The sequence below is a fragment of the Rhipicephalus sanguineus genome, chromosome 11 (assembly GCF_013339695.2).
Source record: "Rhipicephalus sanguineus isolate Rsan-2018 chromosome 11, BIME_Rsan_1.4, whole genome shotgun sequence".
Lineage (NCBI taxonomy): Eukaryota > Metazoa > Arthropoda > Arachnida > Ixodida > Ixodidae > Rhipicephalus > Rhipicephalus sanguineus.
In genome coordinates, this window is record NC_051186.1 from 40,256,811 (window position 1) to 40,281,577 (window position 24,767).

Genomic DNA, 24,767 nt, shown 5'->3' on the forward strand with positions numbered 1-24,767 from the left:
CGTCGCGGTATCGCGCTTCGGTGAAACGGTGTCAGCTCATTGCAAAGGTGGTTAATTCACTCGTGAGCACGCAGCGGACGTCGCTTCACGATGCGAAAAGGCTTAGCTTGTCACCGAAGGGGTTGTTAGCACTTTAATAAGAGTGCACAAAGAAAAAATACGGCTTGGCCGGTAAGCGCACGTTTTTAAGGGCGAGTCCATATACAACGAACTACTGATATAACGACCCCTTTTCGCGACACTTTCGAGTTCGTTATAAACGGGTTCGACTGTATTTATCTCGTCAGCTGTTATTGATCATGCTGCTTCGACCTAGGAAGCCGAGTATTGATGTAACCATAATTCACGTTTACATTGAGAGGGCCTTCAAAATGTATTTTAAACATAGGAAGCTAACTGACATTGTGAAACTTTGTTGAATTTATTAGAATTTTACCACAGATCTCATAGCAAATAACCGATATAGCTAGCAATCCTTGGTAACCACTGTCTATTGGTTTCTGCCAAATTTTAAAAATTATCTTTAATATTGTTTAAGAATGCGTGTTTTCGAACGTCCCTTCTTCTTCTTCTTTTTTTTTTTTTACAGTTATACGCACAGAGAACAGATACAGGTGCGGCTGCATTTCTTGTCCTGCATCTTCTCCGCGGCCGGGTCGCCCGACGACTTTTGTGAGTAGAGGTCGCTGAGTGGGCTCGAACGTTGAGTAATGCTTTGCACGACTTTCAGGTTTGAGCCGGGACCAAGTGGACGTCCTGTGGTCGTGTCTCGCGTTGGACCCAGAATGTGGAGATGAGCTCTTCAGCTGGCTCCTGAGTCAAGTCCGCAACAAGGAACAGCATGCCCTCAGTCCCGACCTTTTTCGTCACCTACTACTGCACAAGGTAGATTTCTTGGCTAAGTGTCGGTAATTCCAGAAAGCTTGTAATCTCTCATTTCACAGTACAGTAGAACCCCGCTGATACATTTTTGAAGGGACCATAGGAAATAAACGTAAGAGACGGGAAACGTAAGAGCCGAAAAACAGGAAAAACGACAAAATATTTAGTGGTACAGAATTTTATTTCAATGCTTACGAGCAGCACGAAAATTGGCACGCTCAGCCGCGATCTAGTCGATGGATAGAAACGCGGAGCTGGGGACGGCCTCATCCAGAGAAATGTAATCAACGTATGTGATTTTTTTAATACCAACAGCTGTAGGCATGAAAGACTACCGTATTTATTCGAATCTAAGCCGATGTTTTTTTCGAAAAAACGATGTGCGAAAGTGGGGGGGTCGGCTTAGATTCGAGTACAATGATTAGGTTTTCTTTTGTTTCTGGCCTTGCGAATTTCGGGGGTCGGCTTAGAATCGGGGCCGGCCTAGATTCGAGTAAATACGGTAAGCACACGCAATCACGACCAGCGCGGCGAGTCCGACCGCGCACCGCGCGCACGACCATGCGAGCTCCAACCAGCTCGAACTCCTCCCGTCCTCCGACAAATAACGATGATGATGAGTCTACGCCAACGCGATGGCAGAAGTGAATGCCAATCTTGAAGGCCTTGCTTTCGCGAGCAATTACGTCATAGATGCCATGTTTGTGCTGTACAAATCTCAAAGGCTATGCTTTTGCCAATAGTAAATGCCAATCTCGAAGGCCTTGCTTCCGCGAGCAATTACGTCATAGACGCCATCTTTGCAATACGAATCTCGAAGGCCATTTTTTTGTTTGCATCAATAGAAAGATCCTGTTGCTTGCGCCTCTCATGCGGCTAATATTACAGTCAAACCAGGCCAAGCTGCGTGAAAATGCACCATGGCCACTCTCTTCGGTAGTGACTCGGTCGGCTCCGAGCGCACTTCGCGACGTATCATACGGGAACGGTCCGACAGTTACGGCGTAACAGCGGGGTTCCCAATACATTGTATCCTATGGGAGGTATGCCGGGACCGGCGGAAAACGATGTAACAGCCGGGAAAACGCAGCAGTGAGGAACGTAATAGCGGGGTTCTACTGTAATATAGCTGAACTGGTTTCGAATCAAAATTGTAAATACTTGGAAGTGCTGAAGACATGGCGCAACAAAAAGGATTAGAAGTACAAATGTGTACTCGCAATTGGACAATTCAATGAAGGTAACACTGCTCGTTATACAAGCCACTGCCATCATCATACTCCTGCGAGATCGGCACAGCATGAAAGAACTTGAGTGAGTGGAGATGGGTAATCACTAATCAGTGGAATGGAACTGGAACTCAGAAAAATTGGGGCAGCTGTGCACTAGTGGTGCAAAGATTGAGGAAACAGCGGAGCCGGTAGCCGTCTCCTCCTCCTTTCTCTCCTTCTCATCCTGACATTCCTTTCACACCCCTTGCTACTATAGTATACAAGAGTATGCTTTTTTACCCTTTTCCCCTCATCGTTTTCCTCACCCTCACATCAGACCTCCTCACCTTCACTTCCCTTTCCCACCACCTTGCTAAATTACACTATACATGGCTTTGCTGTGCTTTACCCTCTCCTCTTCCTCACCTGCACTTCCCTTTCCCACCCCCTTGCTATACTATACTATACATCGCTATGCAATACTTTCTGTCTCTTCTTATCAGTTTCTTTCGCTCTCTCTGTTTCTATTTCTTTCTCTCTCTGTCTTTTTCTCGTTCTCTCGCCCATAGCAACGCAATCATGTGGTTCCCATAAATGCTTGTTCTGCTAGCATCTCTGGATAGCTGAATGTTTATGACGCTGCCCTTCGGATCAAGGTTACGTGGGTTCAAATCCTGCCTCACCATGTATTTCCCTTTCTCTTTCTTTCGTCTCTTTCTCTCTCTCTATACTCGTTCTCTTGCCCTTCAGAGTTATTGCATCCCACTCGGGACAAATCGGCGCACATGTCCTGGAAGCGAAGCAGAAGATGAACAAGAGGACAAAGAGAGCGCGTGCCACTTCCTGATGATAATTTCTGTTCACGACTAACAGGGCTTCTCCGAGTTAAACAGCTCTTCTGTTAAAGCTCTCGTGTAGATGTGAGCTCTGGGTGGTCGAAATTAATCTGGAGCCTCCTACTGGCGTGTCTCTCATATCCCATCAATCGGTTTGGGATGTTAAATGACAGAATTCGATTTTCATTCCAACGAGGGGACTTGTCTAGCAATGTGAAAGGTTGGGCTAGTTTGTGTCTAGGCTTACAACGCGAGGCTACGCGTCGGCGAAATAAAACTTGTCAGCATCACAATGCCATATCACTTTTGGAACTTAGAATAATTTTTTATTTACATTGTTTACGTCCTTGTTCGTTATGTCGTCACTGACTCTATCCGTGCGTGTGTACTAATCGTATCCCTGGCAGTGTTAGCAAGTTTCACTCGCGCCACTGATGGCATGCATAGAACATCCTTTCAAGTGCAGGATTCGTACTGTTGCATCACTGGAGATGATGTTGTGTTCAGCTGTGTTTGTTTCTTCTTGTTGTCGAGGCATTGCCTTTGATGCTGACTTTGCATCTTCCTTGAAGTGGAATATGCATGTCACCTTTGTCACTATGTCTTTCTTGTTCCATGGCCATCCTAGAAAGGCCATCCGGTTGATGGCCATCAAAGTGCCACAACTCTGTCGACTCAGTGGAGTTGTGGTGCTATTACACGGCAGTTTTGAAGGGCCGTTGAGGGGTTCAGGCATTTCTTGCAAAAATTGTGCGGCGCTATTGGTCTTCATTCGTTTTCATGTCACCGAAACTTAAACAATATCCATTTGAAAGCACAAATATGTCTGTTATTTTTGTTCAAACATTTTAATAAATTGTTTATACGTTGTTTGCATATATGTTTAGTTTTTAAGTTGTTTAGCAGCTAAACTGTGGCAACATTTGCGCGGCTCGATACGGCTGCTATATATTCTCGACAACACAGGCACGTCGCTGTTTCGAGAGTATCGCAGTTCGTACTTTTCAAGCGGCAAAAATACATTATTAAGTAATTAATATCGCTCTCATATATTATTTTAAGAGCTTACTAGTTTGATTATTTTCTTTCTAATCGTGAGTCAAGCACACTGTGAACAAGAAGGTACGCTCGCAATGTTTTTGTTTCCGTAGCTCAATGTATGTTGGGGTTTCGATAGATTTGTAGGGTGCTCCGTGGACTCGATAGACTGTTGAACTGGTGGCCTTTGGAAGCCCACGTAGTAACTCGAACATTACCATTGAGTCAATGGAATGCCGGTTGAGAAGCCTTCCAAAAGTCCATGTGACACGGTTCTTATTCTCTCGCACAGCTGCCCCAGGTTCCCGCTGCTTCTACCAGCATGACGGCACTGCACCTGCTGCAGCAGCTGAGCGGCTCGAACCGGGTGGCTCCCCCCGTTGAGTCTGTGCTGCTCAGTCCGCGCCCTTCCAGCTCCACGGGCTCGTCCCTGGAGCAGGACCACTGTGTCAGCTCCTCGCCACAGCTGGCCAGTGGCATCGACCAGCTCTGGGAGATTGCACTCAGGGCGTCGAGCACCGACGTGAGCATGGCGGCCATCCAGTACCTCAACAGCTTCTACCTCCATGGTGAGTGCCACAACTGTTGTGCAGAGTTGTGGCTGTAAAAGTTGTCTCGTTGGCTATGGCTTGTTAAGAAGTATTTTAGGGATGTTATCTTGGACAAACTATAGGCGGTTGTCTGCCGTGGTGGATCAGGGGCCACGGTGCTGGGCTGTTGACCTGAAGGTCGCGGGTTCGATCCCAGCCGCAGCGGTCGCATTTCAGTTGAGGTGAAATGGTAGAGGCCCGTGTGCGATGTCAGTGCACATTAAAGAACACCAGATGGTCGAAATTTCCGGAGCCCTCCACTACAGTGTGCCTCATAATCATATGGTGGTTTTGGCACATAAAACCTTAGATATTATTAGATATTATTCTTAAACTATAAGCAGTTATTAAGAATAAATGTAAGCCCCACCTAGGGAGAATGTCTTACCCAGAGAGAATTTGCATAGAAGCCCTATCTAATCGCATTTGCTCATTTTTGTGGCGTCGAGCATCTAACGTGATTTAGGTAGGTGATCTTCCCATACAGACTCCTGTTTGTGTTGCTGGTTTTCGGTTGAAAATTTGCCAAATTTTCAACCGAAATGCTGCCAAATTTCAGCGGAGATTCTGACATCAATGCTCTGCCAAACGTAATATTTTAAGTAGGGAGGATGAACTTTGAATTCTTAGTGTGTGTGGTAGTATTTATACCAGCAGCGAAAAAGTACATACGGTTATAATGGAAACGACCAATCACAGCTTTCTTACACATCTGAAAGGCAGGTACGCCGCAGTTCTGGGGGCGGAGCTTGTACTTGATCTTAGGTTGTAACAAACTATAGGCAGTCTGTTAGCATTGCAGAAATGACACCTATTCGTGAAGAAACAAGAAAGAGTGTGCTTAAATTGGTGCTAATATCATCAAACTGTAGCGCCGGTGAAGAATCCAGAAACACTTCTAGAAGTAATGAACTTGTGCTTAGGCCATGTTGTGCCTGGAAAATGAACCAACACTATTGTGACAACTGTGGCAGCTTGTGCATTTGACAGTTGTGAAGTGACAGCACTAAAGTTGATCCCGCACTTGTTGTTGTGTCACTGCACAATCAAAGGCTCTGGCTTGTGCTCCCATGTGTTCAAAGCTGTACAGAACAGTTACCGTCGGGCATGTAACCTGATCGCGTGTAGTTGTTTCACTGTCAGATTAGCAGCAGTGTTCGCAGTTTCAGATTCAGCAAGCTTGCCTTGCATGATACAGTCAAACCTCGTTAATACGTACCCGCTTTAAACATACCAACGGTTAAAACGTAGTTGCGACGAATCCCCGACCGAGTCCCATAGAGCTCAATGCATTCGCTGACCGCATAAGCCGTAGTGGTTCGCCCTGTGCCTACCGGTTAGTGCGTACCCTGCGTACCGCGACAACTTTTTGTGCCATAAAATTTTACTGCGCCGCTCAACTTCCCGACGCCAGAATGTGCCGCCAAAGGTCTTCCGCCTTTTTGAGAAGTGCGCAGACCAGTCGATCCCCGATTCCGACTTCCGCGCGATTGCGTCGACGCCTTTGCTGGTAAGCATCGGGAAAGAACGAAGGCGAGGTGGCGGCCACCGACGAACGCGCCGACATGACTTATCGCCGACAACCTTATCACAATAAGTATCTTCAGCTATCTGCTCGGGCACGCGTGCGGCGCAGCGCTTACTGCACGCTTTTATTAGACGACAACCTGAACGCGCTGGGCCGCCGATCGCTGACGCTTCGTTGTGCGCGGCCATCTTCAAGGCTGAAGTTGAATTGGTGGCGCAAATGCTCGGTAGGATCGAAGAACTTCAGCCATGTAGCCCGATAGCAAACGCTACTAAGCCGTCATCAGGCGCGCACCGCTTTGTAGAAGCGAAAGCAGATCGCTGTTGCGTAGTTAGCGTTGCGGGTCGCGGGCGCCGAGAAACCTCGCTGCATTAACGCTATCACACTAAACGCACGTGTACGATACAGCAAGCGTAGCGCGGTTGTAACCATACTGCACGCTTTTATTAGGCGACCACCCAACGCACCTCCGTCCGCTGTCAGGACCGCTAGAGCATCGCGGAGTGCGCATTGCTTGCATGAAGCTCGTCATCGCTGCGTTAACCGAACAAGCTACTCGCCGCATCTGTGCACGATCTGGAGCGAAGTGGGTACGAACAACATTCCCACGATAAATGCGCGCGTGCGGCACAGCAAGTGGCCCAGTAGTGACGGCGTGAGCCGAGTAGGCGACGCGCTGCACGCAACTAGTCGGGAGACGATCGGCTCCACGCAGCCGTACCGCGTTTCACTGGAACTGTGTCAGTTTTCGTTTAGTAGCAAATCGCGGATAGACGCATGCACATATATCGCGAAAAGCAGACACTGTCCGTTCTGTCGCTATGTCGGTCACTGCGTTGACCGCGTATCCCGGACCCTGCAATAGTTTCGAAATGCTCTTCGGCGTCGCCACTGCGCGCTATCGGGCGGTCGTGCGAGTGTGCCAGGATCTTTTCTCCACTTTGGCAAAAAGAAAGAAAAGGTTTTGCGGTGGGTACTTTAGGCAATATTTGCTGTGGCACTCTATTTATTTGCTGGCGGCGATGGCGTACGCTAGGAGATGCAAATTTGTACTTGGTGTTTAATGCGTACTACCGTTTAGTGCGTAGTTATGCCGCGTTCCCGGCAGGTACGTATTAACGAGGTTTCACTGTATGATGATAATAGTAAGGATTCACAGGAAGTGGTTATGGCCAAAAAGTAAAGCACTGCCGCTGTAGTGATGTGGTTTATCTGTGTGACGTAGTCTTGCATTAGAAAATTGACTTCCTCTTTATGTCTGAATTCACAGCTCACCAGGGCACTCTGGAGAGGGAAGAAGAGTTTGCACAGAGATGCATGCACAGCCTACGAACAGCAGCGGACAGCCTAGCTGAGGTGAGTTGGGACTGCACTCCAGTACAACTACATATTCTTTTAGAAGTGCACTTTTCGTGAAAATGCGAACAAGAACAAATCGCAGCATTCGGTTATTAAAACTGCTCTAACTTAATTTTTAAAGTAACTTAAAACTGGAGATACTTAATTATTAAAACTGCAGAGAGCGTCTCAGATGGGGAATATGAGTCTGGAGCCTAGAGAATGCGGAGTTCCTTTTCAATTGCTTCGATTCTTTACTTATCATCTACTGCTTATGACCTGCTGATGTCGGTGATAATGTTCACGGAGCTTCACTTTCACCGCTAATAAAAGTGTGAAAAGAAGAATTGCAACGGAATTGCTGCACTGTTCGGTCTAGTCTCCTTCACTGTAGTATGTTTATAGCTTAGGTGTTGTTTTGAGTGCCAACAATTACCTGATGGAATAAGACAGTGCAGATTGCAGAGACGAAGTGTAAACAAAAAAATCTGCGATGAATGGTCGGCACAGCACTCGTACTGTGTTTTTCTGCCTTATACTACGTCTCTGTAATTTGCGCGGTTTTTTATTTTTCATTGTGCAAGCATATTTGCTTGTTGCAAATTTCCATCCTTTCGAAGCGGTTAAGGGGGGCACAGGGTTTGAAAACTTTTTCTTTGGGTTCTTTATCGATTTCGATGAAACTTGCGAAGTTTATGGATATTTGTGTGCTGATTTCAAATATGCAATTCATTTTCTAGTACAACATGTAGTTCTTTAAATATTCATTCCGTATACCCTTTCCAAAGCAAGAGTTTTCCCAAACTGAGGGAGTTGCTAAGTAAGTCAGCACATCATAATAATCTGGAATGAGAACTGTATTTAAGAAAACACTAATGGATGTTCTAAACCCATTTGAACAAAAGTTATTGCATGTTGAACATTTACGAGTCAAATCTCAGCTTGACATCGACTCACTCACAAATGTTCAACACACCATAACTTTTGTTCAAATGGATTTAGAATATTCATTCTTCTTTTCTTGCATTCAGCTCTCATTTCAGATTATTCTGATGTGCTGATTTACTTGGTAACTCTCTCAGTTTGGGCAAATTTTTGCTCCCAAAAAGCACATGAAATTTTTTATATTAAAGAGCTACATATCACACTAGAGAAATAACTGCATATTTGAAATCTGCCACAAATATACATAAACTCGGCGTGTTTCATGTCAATCGACAAAGAAGTAAAAAAAATTTTTTTCAAGACCCATGTTTCCCGCTTAATTGTTTGATCGATCAATCAACGAATTGGTTGTGCCACTAACCTCGCTTTGCCTCGTTGCCAGCACCCACAGGAGGCCGAGGAGACGACGCTGACGGTGGTGCAGCGGGCACTGCAGCTGCTCAAGCTTCACCTCGAGGCATTCCAGCGGCGCTACGCCTTCCACCTACGTCGGTGGCAGCTTCGGGACGGTGCCGGCCTCAGTCCCCACGGAGCGGCGCTCCAGGACCCCAGGGGGGTGGGCAACTGTCCGCTCCGCATCATCTGCCAGCCTGCTGGGCTTTCTCACAAGGTACGGCTCTCCTCAATTGGAGTTGCACTTTTGCACGCTATAGTCGGTTATCACCTCAGCAAAATTGTCTGCTCCGCCTACAGCCATCGCTGTCCCTCCAAAGAGAACTTGCATAAATGCTCCATCTAATAGCACTTGCTCATTTTCGTGATGTCGAGCACTTCTCGCACTTTTGAGATACAGTAGAATCTCGGTGATACGAATCTCAAGGGGGAGCGAAAATATTTGTTATCACCCGAAATTTCGTATCGCCAAAAAACTAGCCACCCGTTTTCAAACTGCAATATATGCACGAAACACTTATTTCTGTCAAAATAACTCGTGTGTATGTCTTTCTGGGACACACGCGAATGGACCGATAAGGGATGGTGCAGCTGGCTGCCGCGAACGTGCGCGTCAAAGCTTCGCGTGAGGCTAACTGAAAACTAAGTGCCAAAGTCCGCTCCACCATAATCATATGTGAAGAACGACAGGAACGCCGAAACGTTTCTTGCGTTTTGCGACTTTATTGCTTTTAATCTACTGCTGTGTTAGCGGCGTACCTTCGAAGCCGCATAGTAGCTATCGATGATCACGTGGATAGTGATCGCAGTTTTGTGTGTAGCAGTTGCGGCAAATGGTGTTTCTGTTTCCAATCCATGTGTGCTGGCCACGCACGTGCCTTCAAAACTATGTTGTTCATTGCTATCTATGATTGCATCTGCCATGGTTTTGTCCGCAGCATTTGCGGAAAGCACGGTGAGTGTTGGATGTGCATGTATTTTCGTAGTTTCGTCATCACCATGCATGCTTGCATCGATAGTGGCTGTGGTTTCATTCTCAGCGGTTGTGGACGATAACCACAGTTCTGACTGTGCGCTGACCACGCGCGTACTTTGAAACGTTCCGGAGCTCGCTGCTCCCGGTCGTCGCTCAACTGTTTCTGTGCCAAAGTTTGTATCACCCATCGCAATGAGGGAAAGTGTTCGGGAAATCCGAATTTTGGCCTATTGGACTCAATAAAATTCGGCTGGGGAATTTTGTGAATTCGTATCAGGGCCGAAATTTGTCAGTCTAGTTCATATCGCCGCGATTCTACTGTAGTCGATTTTGCTGTACAAACACATGTTTGTGTCGCTAGTTTCAGGTCGGAAACTCGAATGTCCTGGTAAATTTCATCAGGGGCACTGACATCGCTGCTCAGCCAAATGTAATTTTTTAGGCAGTACTGATGAACCTTTAACTTTTAGTATTTGTAGTATTTGCATTAGCCGAGAAAAAGTATTTGTTGTTCTTGCAGAAACCAGCTAGTTCGACTGTCTTTCACGGGTGAAGGGCCGGCGCACCACGGTTCTGTGGACAAAGCTTACATTTTTTTCGTAGGTTGTAACTGACTAAAGTTCAGTGACTGCACCTTGTCCTTGACTTGAGAGTGAGTGAAGAGTTGCCTTTGTCCCACTTTACCATGCTAGGGCAAGCTGTGCAAATGTTCTCAGATCTCTTTGCAATGACTGATTTGGGAGTAGTGCAGGCTGTTGTGTAAATGCACCGCCTGTCCCATGTTTCGATGGCAGTGTTTCGTGCTTTTTGATTGAAGCACTTGGTCTAGCTGCCGCAAGTACCAGAGAGTGCATGTTTGGTGTTTGGCTGGTTGTTCTTTTTGTTTGGGTGGTGGTCTCGTTTGCTGCATTTCCTGGCAAGCTTACGCCAGCACTTTTGTGCCCTGATACTACCGCCACGTGGGGGCATGACGATGGACAGCGAATGTGGTTTCCATTCCTGCTTGCGTTCGTGAAAGGCGCTTGACCTCTCGTAGCAGACAGCACACTTTGCTTGCTTCAGCACCTTCATCTGTGATTCGCTTGCACCATGCACATATGTGCTATGCTGCATTTTCGCGACATGGCACTTGTGTGTCACTGCATGCAACATCGCCCAGAACTGGTGGAGGCAGTGCAGCCAAATTACGGTATAATTGTGTGCGTTCCGTGGAAGTTGCAGGGTCAGACAAATCTTCAATGTCTCACAAGTGACTATCTGATGGTCTAAATCTAAACAAGGCAGAAGTTGAGGAGAAGACGGAGGCTTGCTGAGATGAATATTCTTGAACACGAGGTTTTGCTGGAGCCAGCGGTTCCCCAAGTGGTCTTCTCTTCTTCAAGGCAGCATCTTGAAGAAGACAAGTGTACGAGGCATACACTTACACCCCTTAAGGTCGACGGTTGCCGCCTTGAAGGAGACAAAACCACTTGTCGAAACATTGGCTCCAGCGATACCCCGTTTTCAAGAATATTAAAGGGACTGACAACCAATCTTTATGGTACCTGTTTTCATGAGCGCAACAGAAAGCTTACCAGTCAGTGTGTATTCACGGAATGGCAACATGGAAAACGCCAGGAAACATTTATAATCAAAATTTTCGATCTGCAAAATGTGAAGTCATATACACACAACACGTGCTGAAAACAGTGGGAGGTGAGCGCGAGAGCGGTTTGTGTTCGTGCGCGGTGGTTTGCTGCGCAAGCGTGCACTCCATGCACACGCGCCACGGCTCAACATGTTCCGCTAGTTGACATGAAGGCAGTGCTGCTTCTCAGCGTGCAACTTTTTTTTAGCTCGTAAGCAGCACGGAATAGAGTGGGAATGGAAATACTATACATACTCTAATTTTGAGCACTAAATATGATGCGTATGAAAGCACCAGACTACATACAGCAATGTGAACGACTCCATAATCCAGCTTCAAGGCTCTTCCACTAGGCTGCTTGACATACCGTTTTTTTGTGACTTAAAAACGCAATTGGAAAATATAAATCCTACTCAGATTGTGAAAAGGATGCTTGAATCTGTCACTATAATTCACGGTCTTTTCATTTCCACCAGGATCTAATCGCATGTTCTGGCCAGAATTCAGTCCCTTTAATCTGATGGTCTTGTACTGGAGTAGACTGCCTCTGGCTGGTCACTTGAGAGGTTGTTGGCCCGGTGTGCATACTTACGAGCATTCGTGTGCTTGCAGACAACGTTAGAGCTCCAGAGCTGGGACCTCGTGGGCGATCTTCGTGCCGAGGTGGCCCACTGGTGGGAAGGAATTCAGCCGCAGCTGCAACCGCAGCTGCAGGCTACTAGTGAGGGTGGCCCCGCAGCCGTCCTGCGCATGATCACCCAGGGGCAGGAGCTCACCACCGATCTGGACGAGAAGCCTTTGGCTGACCTCGGCTTCAAGGATCACCAGGTTGTAAGAGCAAGCGCTTTGATATCAGTTTCCACCCTGATTTTGTGGCGAAGAGTAGGCATCTTTGATGCAGGTTACTCTGAGTGGTATCTTTGCCACCGAGAGGGGGTGATTAGTGTGACCTCCCTACTACATCTTGGGTAAGCTCTGTCATTGAGGAGAAGCGTAGGTCACTTTGAACGCAACACTTTGTCGTGAGCGTGACCGACTCGCAAAGGAATGGGAACGCTGCTGTAAGCATTTGGCGCTGTCTCACAGGAAAAGCACTAGTCAGCTTGAATGCAGCACTTCTCCATCAGTGTGATCAGCCTGCAAAGGAATAGGATTAATACCGTAAGCAGGCCTCTGATTCACTTCTGCCAGGGATGCGATCATCTGCTTGAACACGGCACTTTGTCATAAATGTGAATGACTCAATCTATAGCAGGAATCTTAGTACAACATTAGACATTCGATGCTGTTTTTAGGAGAACCATAGCCTAATTCCAACACGGTGCATTGCTTCGTCACGATTGTTGCTGACCAATGTAGGTGCAGGAAAGTTAGTGCGGACGCTCAGTCCTGACATTTTCTGTATGGAGGTCGAAGGAACCACGTTCTTGCCATATTTATGGCTTCGAGAAAGAGTGTCTTAGTCCAACACCTTGACAAGTTTGATTGTCTCGGACATTCACCGCTTTGAACCTGGCGCAGATTGTGCTTGTGTCACGTGGTCTGCCACATCCCATATTTATTGCTCTCAATAACTGCTCACTCCTGGCCTGCACTTTTCGTCTGTCTACATCTAACGCTAACCACCTTGAACATGGTGTGGTTGCAGATTGTGTTCGTGTCGGTAGGAGCCACGAGGCAAAGGCGGCGGGCAGGGGGGCCCGGCCTTCCTGAGCCTGCAAGCCTGCTTCCCTGCCCACCACGGGAGCGACTACCCACCTTGGTGCTCCTGCGGCCCACTTACCTGGAGTGTCTCTTCTCACTCATGCAGCTTCTCGGGAATGTCCGGACGCGGAACCGGGCTGGGGTGAGTTTGCGCCATATAGTTGTGGCTCTTTGGGCTGTTGTTTCAGCATTCATCTGAAACAATATGTTGAACATTCACGAGCGAAATCTCAGCTTCACAATTGACTCAGTGGTGAACGTTCAACATACAATAACTTCTGTTCAGATGTGTTTAGAACATCCATTTTTGTTACATTGCACTCAGTTCTGATTCCAGATTGTTGTGATATGCTGATTTACTTTGTAACTCTCTCAGTTTAGAAAACATTTTGCTCCCCAATGGGCACATGAAATATTTTGTATTTTAAAAACTACACAATATACTCGAAAAGTAATTGCATATTTGAAATCAGTACACAGATATACATAATGTTGCCAAGTTTCATCAAAATCGATCTAGAAATACAGCAAAATTTTTAAGAGCAGTGTGCCCCCTTAACCTTGAAGTGGGCCTCTGCTGTGGGGGCCTTAAAGGTCCAAGCACCCGGTGTCGGTTCAACCCCCCAAGATCCTTTTTTCCCCGAACACGGCAAAGTCATGCACGGCGAGGCGCCGCGTGGGATGGGGGTCCGTGGTGTCGCTACACACGAAACGCCCGCTTGCAATAGCAGAGCTGGGTCAGAGCGTAATTCACGGCAGTGCGGATTTTTTCTGGAAAGGTGTATAGCACCCCTCCACTGCAGTGAAATCACCTTTACAGGGGGGTTACATGCGGACTAATATACACTTATTCGTTCATTTTAAATACTTCGAATCGAAGCGAATTTGAATACTGTAATATATTTGAATATTTGAAGTTCGAATATTTGAAGTGCTCGAATATTCGCACAAGTCTAGTAATTACCCACAGCAGACGTTATACACTCAAACCTCGTTATAACGAACACGGATATAACGAATTATCGTTTATAACAAAGTAAATGAAGAAGAGTCTTGTCATAGCTACAGTGTTCCAAATAAACGTTTATAACGAATTTTTGGATATAACGAAGTTATTTTCGTGGCAGATGCGACTTTGTTATAATGAGGTTTGAGTGTACTTAAGAAAATTGTGTCGCATTTCAGTCTGTGAGTACTGTACAACATGCCTTGTGCGGTCCTCTCTTTTACCTAAACAATAGCAGGAACGATAACGATGTGAGCAGAGTTGGTGCTATAGTTTTCTCATGCTGCAGATTCCGCTGGTAAGCTGTGGCGACTCTTAAGTAGCTTAACTCAGTGATTCCACTCCTGCGCCAACTGCGCCAAAGTGCGCCAAATTGTATTTACTGCGCCATCCTGATAATATCGACGAAATTTGCGCTAAACTGCGCCAAAGTCTCAGATTTGGGGGCGTCTATCACCGGCAATCGCACCGCCGGCGCGTCAGAACATGTGCAGCTTGATCTTGGGGCTGCCAATAAAGTCGCTATCATGGACCAAGAATTATTCCGCTGAATAAATAGCGCTCGCGCGTGCGTTCCGAGTAAGCCACGATGCCATGCACGGTGCCGACGCAGCTTCTGTTCTGCAAGTTGGCTCGACAGCGAAACGCGCTCTCCGCAGAGGCTCGTGACGTCTAGGCCTATCGGTAGCGAGAAAGTGCGACGGCGATTGATCGGCGGACGTCGTCTGTTGCAGAAACGCTGCTGATAGCTCGTTTCAAGCGTCGCACGGCACGTAAGGAAAGCAATGTTCAGTAATAACTACATGCGTGCCGCTAAAATGTCTGTCACTTCTGTTTCCAGACATCGCGGAATGAAATCTGGGATCGCTCGCAGTAGATATATGGGACAATATCGAATTTTCCTTGCTTCGCGTTTATGGAAGAACACGCGAACGGTGGAAACGCGTTGACAGTTTTCCTCAGATATACTTTATCCATGGATCTTTATCCAGAAGTGCTTTTTCGTAATTCCTTCCGCCAGCACGTCAGAGTTTGTAATCACTCTGCGGTAAATACCCCCTAAAAGGCCCTGCCCTTTCGAGCTCACGTGCTAGGGTTCCAATTCGAATTTTTTGCTTGCTTTTTTTTTAAATGTCATCTCAATAGTAAAATCATATCTCCTGGTCGGAGCAGCCGCAAATGCGCAGCTGTCAGTAGCGGGCCCGTCGCTGACGGCCCACGGTGAAGTGGCTACGCCATGTTACACGTCCGTCCCTCGCTTTCGGGGGTCAATAGCTAATGGTTAAAAAAAATTCAGTTTCGCTTAAGAGCGAAGCAATGAATGCGATACCAAAAAATTGTATTGTGAAACGAAGTAAGACTAGCAGCTAACTCTTTTGGATCCGATCTCGCGTAACTGAACAAAACGCTGGTTTAAGGGAATATGGCCCCTCCAGGAACCGAAGAGTTTTCTTGCTCTGAGTTTTCTAAACGCGAAGTAAGCGTTGAGAGCACAGCAAGTTTACGAGCCGTCTCCTGATGCTTCGAGATAGCGCGCGCGCAAGCGACTGCGCCCTTCGAGCGATGCGGTCCCACCCCCTCCCCCTTCCGCTCCCCTGGCGTCCCTTCATGCTCCTTACGAAAGACGGGCGGGGCGTTTCCTCTCTGTTTGATAAGCAATCGACGGCAGGCCCGCACGCGGGAAGATGTTATCTCATGCGCTGTCCGTGCGGCGGAGACAGACGGCCGGCTAGTTTAATCTCCGCTTCAGCCGCGTTTGTCAGAGCGAGCTTTTACCCGCGGCTAGAATGCGCGTGGTGATGTTGTTAATTTGGACTTTATAACGGAAAATTACGGCAATGGCGACGGCAAAAATCCGCCGAGAGTGTCCATATAATTGCTATCGCAAGGGTCAATGTGCGGGGCAGATTTTGCGCCCCCCCCCCCCTTTTAGGTGATTAGGGGGGGCGCCCCCTCTGCCCTCCCCCCCCTCTGTGCGCACGCCTATGCTCCTGAGATGACTTTTTCCATGAGATTTGCAATGAATCGAAATTTTTCTAGCCAGGGGCGTAGCCAGAAATCAGTGATTCCACTCCTGCGCCAACTGCGCCAAAGTGCGCCAAATTGTATTTACTGCGCCAGCCTGATAATATCGACGAAAATTGCGCCAAACTGCGCCAAAGTCTCGGGTTTTGGAGCGTCTGTCACCGGCAATCGCACCGCCGGCGCGTCAGAACATGTCCAGCTTGATCTTGGAGCTGCCAAAGTCACAACCACGGACCAAGACTTATTGCGCTGAATAAATAGTGCTCGCGCGTGCATCCCGAGTAAGTCACGATGCCATGCACGGTGCCGACGCAGCTTCTGTTCTGCAAGTCGGCTCGACAGCAAAACACGCTCTCCACAGAGGCTCGTGACGTCTATAGGCCTATCGGTAGCGAGAAAGTGCGACGGCGATTCATCGCCGAACGTCGTCTGTTCCAGAAACACTGCTGATAGCTCGTTTCAAGCGTCGCACGGCACGTAAGGAAAGCAATGTTCAGTAATGACTACATGCGTGCCGCTAAAATGTCTGTCACTTCTGTTTCTGGACATCGCGGAATGAAATCGGGGATATGGAACAATATCGATTCTAAAAAGACAGGGCGTGTAAACAAGGACACAAGAAAGAAGTCAGGACACCACAAACGCCGACTAACAACGGCGTTTGTGGTGTCCTGACTTTTTTCTTGTGTCCTTGTTTGCACGCCCTGTCTTTTTAGAATGAATACTTACCAACTAGCTCAGCTCTCTGTTATTCTAAACAATATCGAATTTTCCTTGCTTCGCGTTTATGGAAGAGCACGCGAACGGTGGGAACGCGTTGACACTTCTCAGGTATACTTTATCTATGGATCTTAATCCAGAAGAGCTCTTTCGTAATTTCTTCCACAACACATCCGAAGTTTGTAATCACTCTGCGGTAAATACCCCCTAAAAGGCCCTGCCCTTTTGAGCTCGCGTGCTAGGGTTCCAATTCGAAGTTTTTACTAGCTCTTTTTTAAAATGTCATCTCATTAATAAAAGCATATCTCCTGGTCGGAGCAGCCGCAAATGGGCAGCTGTCAGTAGCGGGCCCATCGCTGACGGCCTACAGTGAAGTGGCTACGCCATGTTACACGTCCGCCCCTCGCTTTCCAGGGTCACTAGCGGACGGATAAAAAAGAACTCACAGTTTCGCTTAAGGGCGAAGCAATGAATGCGATACCAACAAATTGTATTGTTAAGCGAAGTAAGGCTAGCAGCTAGATCGCTTGGATCCGATCTCGCGTAACTCAACAAAACGCTGGTTTAAGGGAATATGGCCGCTCCAGGAAGCGAAGTGTTTTCGTGCACTGAGTTCTCTAAACGCGTAGTAAGCGTTGAAAGCACAGCAAGATTACAAGCCGTCTCCTGATGCCTCGAGATAGCGCGCGCGCAAGCGACTGCGCCTTTCGAACGATGCGGTCCCCTTCCCCCCCCCCCCCCCCCGCTCCCCTGGCGTCCCTTCATGCTCCTTACGAAAGACGGGCGGGGCGTTTCCTCTATGTTTGATGAGCAATCCACGGCAGGCCCGCACGCGGGAAGATGTTATCTCATGCACTCTCCGTGCGACGGAGACAGACGGCCGGCTAGTTTAATCTCCGCTTGAGCCGCGTTCGTCGCCAGCGCTCGCGAGCTTTTACCCGCGGCTAGAATGCGCGTGGTGATGTTATTAATTTGGACTTTATACGGAAAATTACGGCAACGGCGACGGCAAAAATCCGCCGAGAGTGCCCATATAATCGCTATCACAATAAAAATGAAAAAAAAAATTGAGGAGCCATTTAACTATGTGAAGTGGATGATAAGCGAAGCTGTTTCGCGCATGGCACAGAGGTGACATGGTGGAGGACAGTTTGGTATGTAAGGCCAGGTTGTTAACGGCCAGGCTGTTAACGTTCAATACGCAATATTAATGGGAAAGCCTTAGAGGCTTTATCAAACACGAAAATTGACCGTCGGCGGCGTCAATCGATTGATGCAAAAAATAATCATCATGTGATGGTGTTATCATCACGTCATAGATCGTCAAAACTTGTGACGTTATCATGGCGTCATATATTGTGATGTCACGTGATGACGTCATCGCAGGACATCGTCGCTTTACACTGCTTCCGTGATCGGTGCGCCGATCATGGAGCTAGCGCAAAACCAGGTGAGGTGCAGAAAGCTTGCAGAGAGGATCAGCCCGGCGATCGAGAAGAAAAATAACGTGGCTTTCGCCTTGGAGTCTTCTTAGGGGAATGCATTAGGGATAGTGTGGCTCTTTGCCATTGAGGCGCTGCTGTACATCACGGCGTTTGTCTACCACGTCTGCTGATAACCACATAGATGTATTTAGAGTGTTATTTCATAAAGTGCAATTTTATTGATCCGGTATTCTGTTTATTTGCTAGTGTCGAAAATAGTCGACGAAGAGGTTAATCCAGAACACTCAACTGCATGAGTTCTTATTTTTTCATTAGCCAGTGAAGTATGGAGCTCTCCTGAGATGATTTTTTCCACGAGATTTGCAATGAGTCGAAGTATTTCTAGGCTTCATAAGAGCCCCATAATAATTATTAAGGTGCTTGAATGTTAATGCAATATGCTTCTGTAGTGTACCCCAGGATGTAAAATTTGCTGCTCCAGAGTGCTCCCAGATGTAAAATTATCTGCTCCAAAGTGCTCCAAGATTACAATTTTTCTGCTCCAAAGTGCTCCAAAACGGAAATTTTGCTGCTCCGAAAATTGCTCCAAATCAGAAGTCCTCGGTAGCATCACTGCAGAAATTTTTTTCAGGTGGGGGGGGTTCAACCATACTTTATGTATGTTCGTGCGTTCGTTTGTATGTGTGCATGTATATACACGCTAGCAAAACTGAAAAATTTCGGGGGGGGGTTTGAACCCCCCCAACCCCCCCCCCCTTGGCTACGCCCCTGTTTCTAGCCTTCATAAGAGCCCCATAATAATACTCGGGTGCTTGAATGTTAATGCAATATGCTTCTGTATTGCACTCCAGGATGTAAAATTCGCTGCTCCAAAGTGCTCCCAGATGCAAAATTATCTGCTCCAAAGTGCTCCAAGATGAAAATTTTGCTGCTCCAAAGTGCTCCAAAATGGAAATTTTGCTGCTCCAAAAATTGCTCCAAATCAGAAATCCTCGGTAGCATCACTGTTAACTTCTTGGGCACCGCTGATGGCTTGAGCTAGTTTGCATTGCCTCGTTCTTTTGCCACAGGAACTGGTGTTGCACACGAAGGCCCAAGTCCTGTCGAGACGAGTCTGGGAAATACTCATCATGCTTCCTACGTCACCCGCTGTGCTTCGTCAATTTGTACAGGTCGCGCAGGTAAGTTGTAGCGACATAGTTGGAACGTCTCTTTGCCACAATTTGAGTGGATGTCAACGGTCTGTGTTGCCGCAGTTGACATTGCTGCCGAAGTGCCGTATTTTCCCGTTTATAACCCGCATAAAGTATACAGAATATTCGGAGCTAAAGTGCGGGTGCTAGTTATTCGCGAATTGCGGGTGCTAGTTATTCGCGAATTGCAGTGTGCAAGTTGACTTAATGGCACAGCTTCACTGTAATGCAAGGAAGGCATCTTTACATCAAAACTTGGGGATTGTTTTTTGTTTTCTTTTTTTGGCAGTTGTCAGTTGCTTCCAGTGTGGGGGGGTGCGGGTTATATACAGGGGCTGCTTAGACGCGAGAAAATACCGTACATACTATTGAAACTTGATGTGTGACCCCACCGTAGTAGCTTGCTGCTAATCTCTAGGACGTGCGTTTGATTCCTAGCCATGGCGGCCAGACTTCACTGGGGGCAAAATGCTAGAACGCTTGTGTACTTAATTTAGGTGCATGTTTAAAAATCCCAGGTGGTCAGAGTTAATGTGGAGTCTCCCACTATGGCATGCCTCATAATCATTTTGTGGATTTGGCACATAAACCCCAGAATTTTTAAACCTTGTGGTTGTTGCGGTGATGCTATCAACCACAGCCTCCGCAGACAAAGAAAGACAAGGATGGGTGCAGTGACCACCAAAATGTGACAGGATGATATGGCAATGTTTCATTTTCTTTAGTAAGACAAAATGCATGAGGTAAAAGCTGCCCTTGACATAGGCTTTACGATAACCTCCTCTCGCTAGGCACTCTGTGATTCTCCTAAAGCACTTATAAAGACTACAGAAAGAGTAAACTTGATTATGCATGTACTTGAAGCTCTACATTCGGAATCTGGAAGCAAAGATGTGATGTAGCAAGAGCAACTTGAATTGGCACTCTCTGGACATGTGTGCACATTTTGGCCAGTATCTTGACTTGACCAGCTTGCAGCTGACAAGCCAACGTACCGATCATGTGTGACCACTCCAGTAGTGTGATTATGTATTAATGAACGACAGCTTGAAGCGCGCACTTTAATTTAGCATTCCTCATGTGCCGTGTATTTATACGCAAGCAGCTGACGGGCTGTTTTTTGTTGACAGCAGTATCTGTGCTGGTCAAATGGGGGCATCACACCTGTGACTCTTTCACGTAGAGCCAATCTCGTTTTTCCCGTTCACTTACCAGAAACACGAAATACGAAGAACGTATTTCATTGTTTGATGTTGTATTGCTACGGCGTGTTTCCGCAGTAGGTGAAATAATGATTCCGCACTTCTCTACGTAAGAATCGTGGATTGTGGGCGACTCTTTCCGCCTGTGTTTGTGCATTTCAGGAACCCGAAGGTGCAGCGGTTGCCCTTCAAACTTTGCTCAACCCAGAAGAACCTCAGAAGCTGATGTACTCCCTCCAGATCGTGGAATCCTTGCGTCAGCGTGGATCTCGTTCCCACATAGTTCAGCCAAAGGAGAGCGATGTGAGAAGCGTGACTTTTTTTTTATTTTACCAACTGGGGTGTCTTAATGATGTTATTTGTGTATTAGCACTAGCGATTAGTTATCAGCGTCATTACCAGCAAGCAGAAAACCCTTTCTGCTTATCTGCATTCCCGCATATACATTCTTAGAGCACTAGTCACTTAGGCACATTGTTTTAGCGCCTTCTGTAGTCTTTAGCTCCAGCTTGGTGGGCGGTTGCTGAGGATTCGGTAAGTTTCGCTAATGTTCTTGTGTACGCTAGCAAAAGTAGCGGAGTTCTGCTAAAATCTCTCTGCGTGCTTAGTAGCTAAACTTGGTGCGTTCATTCAAGCTTCGTGCATCGGTATGGCACTTGTGAACTTCTTGTGGATTCTCTCAAATCTTAGCACATTCCGAAAGACTGAATACGGGGCTCTGCAGCACTTTTTCAACGTGGTCAGAAAACGCTGGCGATTGGTAGTCGAGGCTCCTGAGAACACGCAAGCCAAACATTATAGCGCAGCACGCAGCCTGGAATTTACAATTAATTCTCAAAGTCAGCTAGAAATCGTTCCCTCTTCTCTTGACAAATGATGCCATATACCCAAATGATCACTGATTTGATGGCTGATTTGAGCATCGTGAATTGCATAGTTGCCACGACAGCCGTGGGAGGCCACCAAGTGCCCGTGTGCGCGCTCGCGATAACACTGAAAGTAAGCTGCACGTTCAAAGAAATAAGAAGAAAAAGTGCTCAAGACCATGACACGCACGTGACGTAACTTCTTTCTCTTGTGCCATCCCTCCCTGCTTATCTTCCAGCGCGCTCGTCGGGACGAGAGAAGAGAGAAAGCAATCACAGTGTGCGACGAATCTCTATAGCTCTGCTTGTACTTGATGGATTCTAAAAATTTTTGCCGCGGTCGATTCGTGAGGCAATAAAACTCCTTTAATAAAGCCATTCGATGGTTACTTGGAAAAGTTTTGCAGGGCCCCTTTAAGAAGTTTAGGTAGCAATTGGCACGGAATAACCAACACTCGTGTTGCATTCTGTTCAGGTGGACGTGCATTCCCAGAACAATGGACCCTGCTGCTCCACAACCAATGAAATTGGAGACGATGCGAAAGACATGGGATTTTCAGTTCCCCTCGGCCCAACCTGGGCAGAGAAGGTGACAGACCACCACCGCCACCACTGTCATGATCATAATTTATCGTAGCCTTAAATCGTTAGCTGCATGTCGGCGAGTGTGCCGGCTCCAAATCCGGTCATCTTTCTGGCTTGTAAAACCCCAAATAGTATTATTATTATTATTATTATTATTATTATTATTATTATTATTATTATTATTATTATTATTATTTTAAGGGGGGACGTAGTCTTTGAAAACTTGAAAACCGAAAAATCGCAAAAAAGTTGATTTTTTGGCAAACCATATATTCGGGCAGTATGTGTCATAAACTACCTTTTCTGTAAGTATCAACGTCTAATTCATTGCGAAACCATTTAAAATAAAATTTAGAACAAGCCACGGCAGCCCTAGAGCGGCGCGCGAGCGCTCAAAATACCCCAACTTGCAGCGATCACAGTTTCTCGACCGCTTGATGGAGCGACGCCATTTTGGTGTTGTTTTGTTTGTGAATTCTTGCACTTTTTTCCCCCGTCACCCACAGCACCAGCGGCAGCGCAGGAGAGGAGCAAGCCGCTCATGATTGGAAGGCTCGCAAGAGCTTTCAAGTTTCCCGCGGCTGAGGCGCGCATCTGGCATTGGGCGAAGTGCACGCTCCATTACGATGACGTAGTGCACTTGCGCATAATGCCACCACTCGTCTGCTGCTTCTCCGTTGCCGGCGTCCTCTTTTTGTGTTCCGCTCGCTATCATCTATCGTTGCAGCTGTTCGCATACTCTTCACGTTTCAACCGTCTTTATGAAACGATTTTCAACTGTCTTTACGAGACCGTTGTTGCGTTCGCTCACGATGCGCCCAACGAAAAGGAAGACTCTACAAGCGTTCGGTGCAGCGAAGCGAGTTAAGAGGCTTGTCCGCACGGTGAAGCTCTCCACTCTCATGTGTGCCGACGGTGATCGCGCCAACGATACCTGTGCGGCAGCTTCTGCTTCATCTATGCAAGAGAATGGTCGCATCGACGCGCCTAGCAACGGGACTCCTGCTCCACCGGTGCAAGAATTTGTCGTAACAAGTGCGCCTGGTGTCTCGTGCTCATCAACAGCGGCTTCCACGTTCGCTCTTTCATCGGCCTCGAAGAGTGCGATTGCGTCGTCAACTGTGCATTTGCGAACAAGTTTTCTGACGTGCGAGGAAAAAGAGGCACCGGATCAACAACGCGCATCTGTGCAAAGAGAACTTGGCGCTATGCCAGCGATGGAGCGGAAATTTCAGGTAATGGAGCGCGATCATGAAGCTGCCACCGCTAAAAGTGAAGGCGAAAAATTTTTCCTTGGTGCAAATGGATGCCCTGGACAACCTGCAACCTGGGACCCCGTGCCAGCGGTGCACCACGACTGGGATGAAGGTACGAGGAGGCACCCAACTTGGACTTGCTACAAAGCTTGAAAGCTTGAGCTAATATGCTTGCATTGTGGAGTAGTTGCAAGCTTGTGGAGTTCTGCTCGTCAGGAAGACTCAAAGGGCCTTTGATGTGAATGTAAGAGCCATTATGGCAACAAAACAGATAGGCAAGGGACAAACAGCTCTATTGGGCAGCAATGAATATGTCCCATCGTGGCCTCCATCACAAGACTTTTCAGAAGCACCTGAAAAAATTCAGGGAACCGCAGACACAGTGCATCGAAAATTTCTATGCAGAATCTGCTTCTGCTGTAAAAGCCACTTCCAAAGAAATGGATCAATATTTCACCAGGGATATAACAGTGTGTTATGATGGAACATGGCACAAGTGTGGGCACACATCCCATATTGGAGTTGGGGCAATTATCAAATACCATACGGGCCTCATCTTGGACGCCGTTGTTCCGTCTAATCAGTGCCTCAGTTGCCAAGTAGGGCCAAAGCCTGGAGACGCAGACTATGCATGCTAGCTGGAGAATCATGTCTGCCAGAAAAACACTGACTCTAAATCAGGGAGAATGGAGGTTGAGGCAGCTATCATCTTTTTTTCACGCTCACTGTCGAAGCACAACCTCCGTTACACAACGCTTGTGTCTGATGGAGATAGTGCCACCTTCTCTGCCCTTGTACAAGAAAATGTTTATGGACTGGTCCCCATTTCAAAAGAGGAATGCTTGAACCATGTGCAGAAGAGGATGGGGACAGCACTTCGCAACCTTGTGCAGAAAAGTGACAAGGCTTTGGGAGGGAAGGGCAGGCTGACAAAGGCCCTCATCGACAAGTTGACAGACTATTACGGCTGGGCCCTACGGAACAATTCCGATGATGTGGCTGCAATGCAGTGGGCAGTGATGGCATCGCACCACCACGTGACGTCGACGGACGGAGAGCCCCACCACGACTTGTGCCCAGAGGGTGCAGACTCTTGGTGTCGTCATAATGCCAGCAAGATTAACCTCTTAAGCATCCATACAATCTGCCACGCTATGTTGCAGATGCACTTCTACCCATTTATGAGAGGCTGTCACAGGCTTCTCTTCTGCAACACTGCCTGGGAACAAAGACGCAGAATGCATCAGAGGCCTTTCACTCTGTGCTGTGGTCCCTGATGCCCAAAGAGCAGCGTGTGTCACTGATTGCTGTGGAGACAGCACTGCATGAGACAGTTCTAAGATACAATGCCGGCTGCTACTGGCCCACCCAAGAGCTAGCTTCATCAGTGGAGCTAACACC

At 47.3% G+C, this 24,767-nt stretch overlaps 1 protein-coding gene across 1 annotated transcript in view; it reads left to right on the forward strand.

Moving 5' to 3' along the window:
• LOC119374613 (ubiquitin carboxyl-terminal hydrolase 34) overlaps positions 1 to 24,767 on the forward strand; it is a 152,743-nt gene that overhangs the window by 43,033 nt on the left and 84,943 nt on the right. Inside the window, exons 20-29 of the mRNA XM_049411107.1 lie at positions 590 to 672; positions 731 to 885; positions 4,260 to 4,536; positions 7,356 to 7,441; positions 8,751 to 8,978; positions 11,977 to 12,192; positions 13,013 to 13,210; positions 19,335 to 19,445; positions 20,822 to 20,962; positions 22,001 to 22,114. Of these exons, the coding sequence (XP_049267064.1) occupies positions 590 to 672; positions 731 to 885; positions 4,260 to 4,536; positions 7,356 to 7,441; positions 8,751 to 8,978; positions 11,977 to 12,192; positions 13,013 to 13,210; positions 19,335 to 19,445; positions 20,822 to 20,962; positions 22,001 to 22,114 (1,609 nt within the window). The remainder of the gene's footprint in view (positions 1 to 589; positions 673 to 730; positions 886 to 4,259; positions 4,537 to 7,355; positions 7,442 to 8,750; positions 8,979 to 11,976; positions 12,193 to 13,012; positions 13,211 to 19,334; positions 19,446 to 20,821; positions 20,963 to 22,000; positions 22,115 to 24,767) is intronic.